Genomic DNA, 13166 nt, shown 5'->3' on the forward strand with positions numbered 1-13166 from the left:
TGAGATCTGCCCATACTAGATACTGGCTAAATGGCTATGGAGGAAGCATGGGGGAAATAGATGGCATGAGGGAATGAGCTGGGATGGAGGTGGCATGAGTGGCATGAACTGGCACAGAGGTTGGGCGTGTGATTGTGAAACGGCCTGACAACCTTTTATAAATCTGGGCCGAAGCCTCAGAGAACTTCTAACCAGCCTGCCTTGGCACTCGCCCGCTTCGGTGGCTGCCTCTACACTGCCTCTGAAGATGGCAGGCATGATGCAATCATGCCCTCAACCACCCCACGTGAGTGACACTTGCATGTGAAGGGCCCTTCATACTGAGGCAGATCTGCTGAATGGGAAAATTTCTCAACTCGAGCTACGCTCCTTAGTAGTGAAAATCTGGCCCCAAGTGTGCAAAACCTTGGTTAAAGAGTTGGATTTTGATTTTTTATTTTTAATTCATCCACAGGAAGTCACTGACAAGGCCAATGTTTATTGCCCATCCCTAATTACCCTTGAGAAGGTAGTGATGAGTTGCCTTCTTCAATACAACTGCATGGTTTGCTAGGCCACTTCATAGGGCAGTGTAACAGTAAACCACATTGCTGTCACATATTGGCCAGATTGAGTAAAGTCAGCAGATTTCCTGTCCCGAAGGACATTATTGAACAGATGGGTTTTTACAACAATCTAGTAGTTGCATGATCTTCATCACTGATGCTAACTTTTTATTCTATTTCATTAATTGAATTTAAATTCCCCAGCTGATACAATGGCGTTTGAATTTATATCTCTCGATCATTAGGCTAGGACTCTGGATTGCTAGTTTTATGATGCAGAGAAAGCCAGAGAGCATTTGGTGGTGATGGTGCTGGCAGCAGGGGGTTGGGGGGAGAGTGCAGGAGGTTGTGGAGATTGTCACGAATGGGGAGGGACGTGCGATAATATCCTCCCTTTATCACCTCTTGGCTGGCCGCAGCAAGATGCATTTTGGAGGAGTGCTGTGACTTTACAGAACAGAAACAGAACAGGCTTTCTTGTCACACACACGCGCACACATCTTATAGACTAAGAAAAAGGTCCCCAAAATGGTAGCTGAAACATTGCAGGCCTGAAGGATTTTCTCTTGCTGCACAGCAAAAAAAAAATAATGAAGGCTGGTGGTTTCTGATGATGGATTCACACTTGCTCGCCGCATATAACAACAAGCTTCTGGCTTTGCAGTCAAAGCTGGTCAAGTCCCTGTAGTGAAGAGCTATAACCTTGCAGGCAAAAGGGATAAGCCCCACTTCTCTGCCTAAGGTGACTTTTAAGGCAGGGTCCTTTCTTGTGCTGGGTGAGAGGTGGCTTCCCTGTAAGCTTTGTAGCCCAGGCTGACTCAATGGCTGCCCTTGTGGATTAATAAGATATTGGCTATCTCCAGCCAATTTCAGTCACTTTACAACAGTATTCATGTATTCCATTGTCCACACAATAGATTGAAGACAGATGCAATTGACACACAATGGAAAATTAATGATATCCCATCAACATTCAAGCCATGAGTAGCCTCCTGAATGTCTTTTTAAAAATCCCATCTTTGTGGGGTCAGCAAGACTAACATTGTTACTTTATGTCTCTTCAATCGAAATAGAGAGAGCTGTCATCAACATCTGGGAAGGGCATTTTACATTTTAATGACTTTACAGAGATATATCCAGACATGAAGTTAGTTCCTGTCTGTAAAGAAGCCACAAAAGAAGTCTCTTGACCTTTCTGGAGTCTATCTCATCAAGGTAAAGTGTTGATATTCCCTGCTGCTTTTTAAAAGGAAATTGTCCAAATTCTATTAAGCTATCTGGGCAGAAGACATGACCATGCCAAGATAGAATAGAGTGAGAATTTTGGAACAAGGAGCACAATTATAAAACTGAAATAGAATCATAGAATTGTTGCAGCACAGAAGAGGGCCATTGTGTCCCTGCTTGGTCTCCTAACAGCAAACACATGTTGTGACTTCCCCATTCCTCTCCCCACATCCCTACACACTCCTCCTTTTCAGATATTCAGAAAATTTAGAAAATGTAGAAAAATGCAGAAGAAGGAGGCCACTCTGCCCATTGTGTCTGCGCAAGCCGGTAAATAAGCTACTCAGCCTAATCCCATTTTCTAGGGCTTGGTCCGTAATTTTGAAGGTGGGGGGCAGGCAATGTCACAAAATTGTTACAGCACACAAGGAGGCCATCCAGCTGTTGTGTCTGTGCCAGCTTTCCATAGGAGCAATTTACCTAGTAACACACCCCGCCTTGTCCCTATGGCTGTGCACATTCTTCCTTTTCACATAACAATGCAATTTACTTTTGAATGTCTCACTTGAACCTGCCCTCCTCCACACTCTCAGGCAGTGCATTCCAGAGCCTAACCACTCACTGCATGAAAAAGTTTTTTCTCACGTTGTCATTGCTTCTTTTGCCAATTACCTTTCATCTGTGCCCGTTTGTTCTCGATCCTTCCATCAATGGGGACATTTTTTCCCTATCTACTCTGTCCAAGCCCCTCATGATTTTGAATACCTCTCTAAAATCTCCTGTGGACCTTCCCTTCTCCTTGAAAAACAGTCCCAACTTCTGCAATCTATCTGCTTAACTGAAGTTTCTCATCCCTGGGACAATTCTCACGAAACTTTTCTGCACTCTCTCTAAAGCTTTCACCTCTTTTCTAAAGTTTGGTACTCAGAACTGGACACTATACTCCAGTTGAGGCTGAACCAGTGTGCTATACAAGTTTAGCAATAACACCCTTGCTTTTATATTTTATGCCTCCATATAAAAAGTCTAGGATGCATTATGCTTTATCAACCATTGCCTCAACCTGTCCTCCCACCTTCAATGATTTATGCACGTACACCCTCTGCTCCTACACCCCCTTTAGAATTGTAGCCTTTATTCTATATTATCTCTCTGTGTTCATCCTAGCAAGGTAAGTCACTTCACACTTCTTTGCATTAAATTTCATTTGCCACTTGTCAGCCATTCCACCAACTTGTCTATGTTCTTTTGAAGTTCTACACCAGGCTTGTCCAACTCGCAGCCCACCAGGCCTCTCTGTCCAGCCCACGGATCGCGTGTTCAAAATGTGAATTCAAAGAACTGCTCCTCCTATCATAGGCCTTTTCCCTCCCGCGTTTGCTGTTGCTAGGATAACTAGTGAGCCAATCAGCAGCAAATTTGGGGGCGAACTAGTCTTTGATTGGAGGAGCATATTTCTTCAGCCTAAGGCCTGAAAATATGGCACAACAGCAGCGGTGTCTGCTGGGAGGGGGGAAGAGTCAAAGTAGCTGCCGGGCAAGGAAGCAAGGGACCGGCTGCCGGGTTTGGGGGGGGGGGTTGCGCGGAGAAGAGACAAGGTGCTGGTGGGAGTGAGACAAGACTGGCTGGTAGTGGGGAGAAGAGACTGGCTGCTGGTGGGGAGGAGAGGAATTAGTTGCTGGTGTGTGTGAGGGTAAGAGAGCAAGGGTGTGAGTGAGGATGTGCGTGGTTGAGCGAGTGTCTGAGCGAATGCTTGTGAAAGAGAGAGAGTCTGGCTCACTCCCAGACTCAGGGTTCTCACTCACCCTCACCCCCACACACCAACACACTCACACTAACTCACTCAGTGGATGTATGAGGGTGAGTGAATAAGCACCCTGAGACTGAGAGGGTGAGCTGGAAAAACACTATTTAACCCTCTCACACTCTAAAGATCATCTTTATTAATTACTCATTATTTTAAATTATCAATTTATTGCTTTGACATTGCTTTATGTTTGCTCAGCAAGTTGCTTATTTTCTTTAAACATCAATATTTTATTGAGATTCATGTTTAATGTTGCACCAGACCTTACTTTTATGAAACAAAAACAGAATTACCTGGAAAAACTCAGCAGGTCTGGCAGCATCGGCGGAGAAGAAAAGAGTTGACGTTGCGAGTCCTCATGACCCTTCGACAGAACTTGAGTTCGAGTCCAAGAAAGAGTTGAAATATAAGCTGGTTTAAGGTGTGGGGGGGCGGGGGGGGCGGAGAGAGATAGAGAGAGAGAGAGAGAGAGAGAGAGAGAGAAGTGGAGGGGGTTGGTGTGGTTGTAGGGACAAACAAGCAGTGATAGAAGCGGATCATCAAAAGATGTCATGAACAACAGGACAAAAGAACACATAGGTGTTAAAGTTGGTGATATTATCTAAACAAATGTGCTAATTAAGAATGGATGGTAGGGCACTCAAGGTATAGCTCTAGTGGGGGTGGGGAGAGCATAAAAGATTTAAAAATATTTAAAAATATTTAAAAATAATGGAAATAGGTGGGAAAAGAAAAATCAATATAATTTATTGGAAGAAAAAACAAAAGGAAGGGGGGAACAGAAAGAGGGTGGGGATGGAGGGGGGAGCTCAAGACCTAAAGTTGTTGAATTCAATATTCAGTCTGGAAGGCTGTAAAGTGCCTAGTCGGAAGATGAGGTGTTGTTCCTCCAGTTTGCGTTGGGCTTCACTGGTACAATGCAGCAAGCCAAGGACAGACATATGGGCAAGAGAGCAGGGTGGAGTGTTAAAATGGCAAGCGACAGGGAGGTTTGGGTCATTCTTGCGGACAGACCGCGGGTGTTCTGCAAAGCGGTCGCCCAGTTCACGTCTGGTCTCTCCAATGTAGAGGAGACCACATTGGGAGCAACGAATGCAGTAGACTAAGTTGGGGGAAATGCAAGTGAAATGCTGCTTTACTTGAAAAGAGTGTTTGGGCCCTTGGACAGTGAGGAGAGAGGAAGTGAAGGGGCAGGTGTTGCATCTTTTGCGTGGGCATGGGGTGGTGCCATAGGAGGGGGTTGAGGAGTAGGGGGTGATGGAGGAGTGGACCAGGGTGTCCCGGAGGGAGCGATCCCTACGGGAATGCCGATAGGGGGGGTGAAGGGAAGATGTGTTTGGTGGTGGCATCATGCTGGAGTTGGCGGAAATGGTGGAGGATGATCCTTTGAATGCAGAGGCTGGTGGGGTGATAAGTGAGGACAAGGGGGACCCTATCATGTTTCTGGGAGGGAGGAGAAGGCGTGAGGGCGGATGCGCGGAAGATGGGCCGGACACAGTTGAGGGCCCTTTCAACGACCATGGGTGGAAAACCTCAGTTAAGGAAGAAGGAGGACATGTCAGAGGAACTGTTTTTGAAGGTAGCATCATCGGAATAGATGCGACGGAGGCGAAGGAACTGAGAGAATGGAATGGAGTCCTTACAGGAAGCGGGGTGTGAGGAGCTGTAGTCGAGGTAGCTGTGGGAGTTGGTGGGTTTGTAATGGATATTGGTGGACAGTCTATCACCAGAGATTGAGACAGAGAGGTCAAGGAAGGGAAGGGAAGTGTCAGAGATGGACCACGTGAAAATGATGGAGGGCTGGAGATTGGAAGCAAAATTAATAAATTTTTCCAAGTCCCGAGGAGAGCATGAAGCAGCACCGAAGTAATCATCGATGTACCGGAGAAAGAGTTGTGGAAGGGGGCCGGATTGGACTGGAACAAGGAATGTTCCACATACCCCATAAAGAGACAGGCATAGCTGGGGCCCATGCGGGTACCCATAGCTACACCTTTTATTTGGAGGAAGTGAGAGGAGTTGAAGGAGAAATTGTTCAGTGTGAGAACAAGTTCAGCCAGACGGAGGAGAGTAGTGGTGGATGGGGATTGTTCGGGCCTCTGTTCGAGGAAGAAGCTAAGGGCCCTCAGACCATCCTGGTGGGGGATGGAGGTGTAGAGGGATTGGACGTCCATGGTGAAGAGGAAGCGGTTGGGCCAGGGAACTGGAAATTGTTGATGTGACGTAAGGTGTCAGAGGAATCACGGATGTAGGTGGGAAGGGACTGGACAAGGGGAGACAGAAGGGAGTCAAGATAACGAGAAATTATGTCGCGCGACATTAGTCCTCTCAATTTCTCTACTCCTCTCACCCATTCTAATCTCTCTCTCTCTGAACTTACTGCACTCCATTCTCTCAGGTCCAACCCTGATATTGTCATCAAACCCGCTGACAACGGTGATGCTGTTGTCGTCTGGCGCACTGACCTCTACCTCACGGAGGCTGAGCGTCAACTCGCAGACACTTCCTCCTACCTCTCCCTGGACCACGACCCCACCACTGAACATCAAGCCATTGTTTCCAGGACTGTCACTGACCTCATCTCAACTGGGGATCTTCCTCCCACACCTTCCAACCTGACAGTCGCCCAACCTCGGACAGCCCGCTTCTATCTCCTACCCAAAATCCACAAACAGAACTGCCCCGGTAGACCGATCGTCTCAGCTTGCTCCTGCCCCACAGAACTCATTTCTCGTTATCTTGACTCCCTTCTCTCTCCCCTTGTCCAGTCCCTTCCCACCTACATCCGTGATTCCTCTGACACCTTACATCACATCAACAATTTCCAGTTCCCTGGTCCCAACCGCTTCCTCTTCACCATGGACGTCCAATCCCTCTACACCTCCATCCCCCACCAGGATGGTCTGAGGGCCCTTAGCTCCTTCCTCGAACAGAGGCCCGAACAATCCCCATCCACCACTACTCTCCTCCGTCTGGCTGAACTTGTTCTCACACTGAACAATTTCTCCTTCAACTCCTCTCACTTCCTCCAAATAAAAGGTGTAGCTATGGGTACCCACATGGGCCCCAGCTATGCCTGTCTCTTTATGGGGTATGTGGAACATTCCTTGTTCCAGTCCTACTCTGGCCCCCTTCCACAACTCTTTCTCCGGTACATCGATGATTACTTCGGGGCTGCTTCATGCTCTCGTCGGGACTTGGAAAAATTTATTAATTTTGCTTCCAATCTCCACCCCCACACACACATCATTTGCACGTGGTCCATCTCTGACACTTCCCTTCCCTGACTTCTCTGTCTCAATCTCTGGTGATAGACTGTCCACCAATATCCATTACAAACCCACCGACTCCCACAGCTACATTGACTACAGCTCCTCACACCCCACTTCCTGTAAGGACTCCATCCCATTCTCTCAGTTCCTTCGCCTCCGTCGCATCTATTCCGATGATGCTAAAATATAAAAGCAAGCGTGTTATTGCTAAACTTGTATAGCACACTGGTTCAGCCTCAACTGGAGTATAGTGTCTAGTTCTGAGTACCAAACTTTAGAAAAGAGGTGAAAGCTTTAGAGAGAGTGCAGAAAAGTTTTGTGAGAATATTGTCACATCAGGGTCAGTACCCTCTCAATCTTTTGGAAATTGTATTGTGTTATTTGTATCATTGCAGGGACAGACTGGCTATCAAATTAATTCTTAAAGAACAGGGCAAGCAAGCAGGAATCAGGAATTTTGTTTACCTTTTCGTTTAATCACAATCTTCACTTGTGCAGACAAATACACAATTCAATTTATCTATATACTTAAGTTATTATTCTTTTACATAGAGACAATGTTATGCATTTTGTTACACTGGATAATGGTGTGACACACCAAATATGATTTTACACAACTTAACCTATACTGTGAAGTGTTACGGTTAAGATCTCCCAAATTAGTAATTACACTGAATCTTATACAGCATAGTTTGCCTGTGCATTGGAGAATTATGTGAGTCACTTCTAGAATGTCCTGGAAATGTAACTAGTGGCAATTGTGGGCAGATTCTTGGAAGCTGTGGCACTCAGTGTTTGACAGGGGAGGTCGCTGCATGTGCACTGCTCTTGTCGGGGGATATTTCTGTTCTCTTTATGCTGCTTAAATAATACATCTTGACTACCATTTAATGGCCTCCGGTCCTCGGTTTTATGACCCTTAGCCAAGCATTGAGATTTATTCAGTCAGCGATGCACAATATCAATAAGGTCACATCTTATCCCATTTTCTCTAAGTCCACAATAAGCTTACGAGCTCATCTAGGTTAATATTTAAAATTCTGGAGCTTTCAAAAGATTGGCATACTGTATGTAGAATCCAGATTTATCTGAATAACTCTTTCTAGTAATAATTGAAACAAAGGCAAGTAAATAACCAAATAATAGTATAAATTTATAAATGTATATAAATGTCATAAATATGTAAATTTATTATAAATGTACATGCCTTGTGAGTTTTGTTAGAATGATCAACTCTAATAATATACTGCAAAAAGGAATATCATCTTATCATTACAAATCTAGCACAAACCTCCACTGGAGACAGCAAAAGCATGCTTTCCTTAGGATCCAGTCCTTGAAGCCGGATTTGGGACTCCACAGCATACTTTAAAAGAATGAAGACTGTAATTAATGATATGCAGACTTTAACTTTTACTACATAAAAATCAATATAGTCAGTTTTCAGCTACTTCCACCGTCTCTGATTGAACCGTTATATCAATCATACTGCATATTCTTCCTAAAAATCAGCATTTGTAATGAGATGCATACTGGGTGATCTTGTAATAAAGCATGCTAAGCTACTGGCAGAGAGCCAAGTAGTAAATATTTCACCAACAGAACTTAGTGTCAATGAATAAATCATTGTGTAACCTATACAGGGACTTGATTAATTCTGGTGCTGGAAAAGTAGTTCTTACTTGATCAGAAGGAAATGCTTTTGCTTCCATCAGAATCTTATATCTACTTGATGTTGGTTTGTAGAAGGATAGCTGTAAAACATAAAGGTTACCACATATAAAAGTTGAACTGTCAATATTTGAGTAAGTCTGTAAGACTTATTAAAAAATTTGCTCTTTCATGTGGGGTGGGCTTCACTGACCAGCATTCATTGCCCATCCCTAATTGCCTTTGAACTAAGTGGCTTGCTGGGCCATTTCAGAGGGCAGTCAAGAGTCAACCACATCACTGTGGGTCTGGAGTCACACGTAGGCCAGACCAGGTAAGAACATTAGTGAAGAACATTTGTAAACCAGATAGTTTTTATGACAGCTGACAGCAATTTCATGGTCACATTACTGAGGTTAGCTTTTAACTCCAGATTTTATTAATTCAATTTAAAGTTCTCCAATTTCAAATTGGGATTTGAACCGATGGCCTCAGAGCATTAGCCTGGGTATCTGGCTTGCTAATCCAGTGGTATTACTACTATACCACCATCTCCCCAAATGCACCATGAGTAATCAATTTGCCAAACAAACAAGCAAACAAACACTGTGACGTAAAGGGCAAATGATATTTCTTGTTAATTGCCAATCAACCTATCTTGATCAGAAAGAGAACATTTAAAGTGTGGGATCTAATTTCTTAAGGTCTTCAATTGTTGTTAAAGATTTTAAAATGCCAAATTCTAAATTTTCTATTTTTCTGTACTTTTCATTCCTCTCATAGTCTAACTTTTCCCTCTCTTTGTTTCTCTTTGAGTACTAGATTTAAAGTTGAATTCCCCCTCCTCCTTGGTCCATCCTATGTTTATCTATCAATTGTTTAATCTCATTGGTTAAGGAGATGCACTGTTTGTCCTATAGTCCACCAGGGTCCCAGATGCGCCACTGCCCTTGCCTCGGCGTTATCAGCTGACAACTAACAATTTATTAAAACCTAAATATGCACAAACAAGTTGAACAGGGCAGCAAAATCCCTTATCAATTAAATTTGAGAGCCAGTATTTCTACTGTTTCAGAAAAATCAACTTTCTTTTCTGAAATTTTAAAAATGTCTGAGATTTTAAAGTTCATGATCCAGATATTGTGCTCGTAATGACATTGAAAGTGTTATCATTCACCACCATTATCTTGCAAAATTGACAGGGACTTCTGGCGTGTAGATACATGCAGTTGAACATAGAAATCCAGAAGTTGCCATCAGTGATTCTTTGCTCCTATGAACATATGAATTAGGTGCAGGAGTAGGCCACTCAAGGCTGCTCCACCATTTTATAAGATAATTACTGATATAATTTTAACCTAAACTTCACATTCCTGCCTACCCCTGATAGCCTTTCACCTTCTTGCTTATCAAGAATCTACTTCTGCCTTAAAGATATTCAAAGCCGCTGCCTCGACCACCTTTTGAGGAACAGAATTCCAAAGCCTCACAACCTTCTGTGAGAGAAAAAAATATTTCCTCACCTCTGTCATAAATGGGTGACACCTTATATTTAAACAGTGGCCTCTAGTTTTAGATTCTCCCACAAGAGGAAACGTCTTTTCCACATCCACCCTGTCAAATCTCCTCAGGATCTTACATGTTTCAATCGAGTCTCCTCTTACTCTTTTAAACTCCACCAGATACAAGCTTAGCCTGACTAGCCTTTCCCTGTAGACAACCTGCCCATTCCAGGTACTAATCTAGTAAACCTTCTGTGAACTGCTGCCAATGCATTTACAGCTTTCCTTAAATAAGGGGAGCAAGACAGTACACAGTATTCCAGGTGTGGCCTCACCAATACCCTGTATAAATGAAGCATAACCTCCCTACTTTTGTATTCAATTCCCCTTGCAATAAATAATAACATTCTACATTTCTGTACCTGCATACTAACCTTTTGCGATTCATGCAATCACTAGGATACCCAGATTGCTCTGCACCTCAGAGCTCTGCAGTCTCTCACCATTTAGATAATAATATTTTTTTATTCATCCTGCCAAAATGGACACCCTCTCATTTTCCCACATTATTCTCCTCCATCGAGTGCACTGTTGAAGTCTCCAACATTTTATTTTAGAAATCACTGAATTGATAAAAACTTTCCCTTTTACGCTATAATAAATAATAGTTAAAACCCCCCAGAAGAGTAATACCTCCTTAATGAGGTGCAACTGTTGTACTAAGTGATTAGCACTGCTGAAAAAATCTTCCTGGTCCTGGAAAACTAATTTTATATTTGTGTAATGTCAATTTTTGCCATTAAAATAAACTTTCCACAGACTATTATTAGAATAAAAATAGCTTTTTAAAAGTTTGTTCATGATATTTTGCCTTATAATGTGTATCCTCCAAACTTTATTTCAATGTGTTAAACTTATACAGGATAATCAGTACACTTAATTTCCCGGTTTACTGTCCGTGAGAGTACTTCAGTATGATTGACCGCTTGATGGCATGACTCTTGACAGCTGCATAGGGAGCCAGGAGCACAGAGTTGGTAAAATTCCTGACTCTGCAAATACGACTCAGGAGAAACTTCCCGGGATGTTTACATCTTTTTGTTCCGAGACAGGTGTTAATGCTAGTGTGGCCTGCCATTCCCAGAAATAGTGCGGAGACAACCACAAGGACTGGTGAGTGCTGAGGTAGTTTGTGTAAAAGGCCAGCCTTGATGCTCTGGAACTTGTAAGAGAAAGATTAAAGCAAAAAGCAGCCCTCTAGCCCTCACCCCTCACACCACCTCACCTCCCCATACACTCTGCGTGCCGAATCCATGCCAACTCATGCCCCCACCCATTCATGTGGCCCCTCATAGCCCCCGTGCCAATCAATGCCCCTCTACCCACCCCCATGATACTTTATATCCCTCTGTAAACCTACACCCCTCTACCTACACCCTTTCTATCCCCTATGCTAACTTAGTGACAAATCATATCGAATCATGCCCCCCAACCTACCACTCTTTTTCCCTTACACCCTCCATGCTAACTCAGTATCCACCATGGGAAGACCCCAGGTGCCATGCTGAGATGAAATAAAATAAAGTTCCAAGTGTCTATTGACGACTTCACCATTAAAAAAACTCTCACTGATTAACAGTCCATTTACGAAATTTAAATTACTTCAACTACTTAAACCCTATAAATGCAAACAATGCATTCAAATGTTTAATCCTCTATAAAGACAAGCATTTGTATTCATAGCCCCACAAAGAATTTCTAATCAATTGGAACAATCAAACTGTGCACCGCACTGTAATAATGATAGGTTGTGAACTTAGTCATGCAGCACAAATCCTATAGTGATAATTCTCAGTCTTACATCAACAGACAGAGTGAAATAATAAGCACTGTGATTTTTGTAACTGCAGTCTGTGTTTTTGTTTTAATTTAACGGGCAGGAGATCTAAATGCCTTGACAGCTTGACAGTTTCAATGAGTTTATTGGCTTTTTACAAACAGGCATGTCTACTTTTAACAATCTACTTTAACAAAGGGCATTTGACTTCTCCCAAAGGACTCTTGACCTCTCCAAAGGGCAATTTATCTTTCCAAAAGGGGTACCTGGACCTTTCCAAAAGGGTATCCTACTTCTCTAACTAACTCCAGAAACTTTAAATCTTTTCCTCAAGATTTTAAAGGCTAGGTGTCATGTTTTGGACATCCCATTAACGAAAATTGCATCTGTTTGAAGGCAGCACTTTTCAATGCGCAGCTGCCTCTGTGAACCATGGACATGCACACTACAACCTGTCTCCATTCTGGCAAAATTTGTGGGTGCGGGTGATCCTCTTCATGCCAGTGAAAATTCAGGCAATGGGGATTCCCTTGACTTGGCACTAGATTTAAAATAAAGTCAGGAAAGGTGAGATCTATGCCATAGAAGGCACTGGCCCTTTGTGGGCAGTTTTCTTTGAGGTCAGCAGTAAAGTGTGGTCACATCGCCACTGACTGCAAAATATGAGCCCATGAGATTCCCAAATTGCCAGTTTTATTTTCACTAGAATCTCAGAAAAGAGGTGCTGGAATTTCATGGATTTTGACAAAAAACATTCAAATTCAAAGAAAGGTTTTTGTCTGTCAAATACAAGCTGAACCATTGAAAATGTCTGCTTGTTGAAACTCGTCAGGTGAAAATTGGGCATGCCCATTGTGGGCGCATGAGGGGAACAGGGGTCATTCCCTGTACCTGAATGCTAACACCCAGGCATCCCCAACATTGGGCCTCAGGTCTCACTTCCACTGAGTCGAGTTATGGACAGCAGCAGGCAGCTCATTGCCAGAGTGCAATGGTAGGGTTGTAGCTGGGGTTGCAGCCACCCTCAGGTATGTGAAGCACTCAGGAATGGTGGTGAATGGGAAGGGGAATACTAGGAAGGAAAGGTGTGATCAGAAAGGAGGGATCTATTGAGTTGAGAGGCAACAGTTGCTGGGATGCGATAGTGATAGTTGAGGAGGGAGGTAGCAATGCTTGGGAAGGGGAGAACAGTAACTAGGAGGATGTTTCTAGCCAGATGATAACAAGGTTTGTAACGCTCTATCAGAATAGTCTCAGTACAAGATGTTACCTTTAAATGGTTGTTAAAGTTGCTATGCACAGTGGCTGAATTTTTAAGGCTTGGCC

The 13166-nt window shown here is 43.5% G+C and overlaps 1 protein-coding gene across 1 annotated transcript in view; it reads right to left on the reverse strand.

Moving 5' to 3' along the window:
* kynu (kynureninase) overlaps positions 1–13166 on the reverse strand; it is a 166539-nt gene that overhangs the window by 89362 nt on the left and 64011 nt on the right. The window contains 2 exon segments of the mRNA XM_041200223.1: positions 8143–8217; positions 8534–8605. Coding sequence (XP_041056157.1) covers positions 8143–8217; positions 8534–8605 — 147 coding nt within the window.

This window comes from Carcharodon carcharias, chromosome 12, assembly GCF_017639515.1.
Source record: "Carcharodon carcharias isolate sCarCar2 chromosome 12, sCarCar2.pri, whole genome shotgun sequence".
NCBI lineage: Eukaryota > Metazoa > Chordata > Chondrichthyes > Lamniformes > Lamnidae > Carcharodon > Carcharodon carcharias.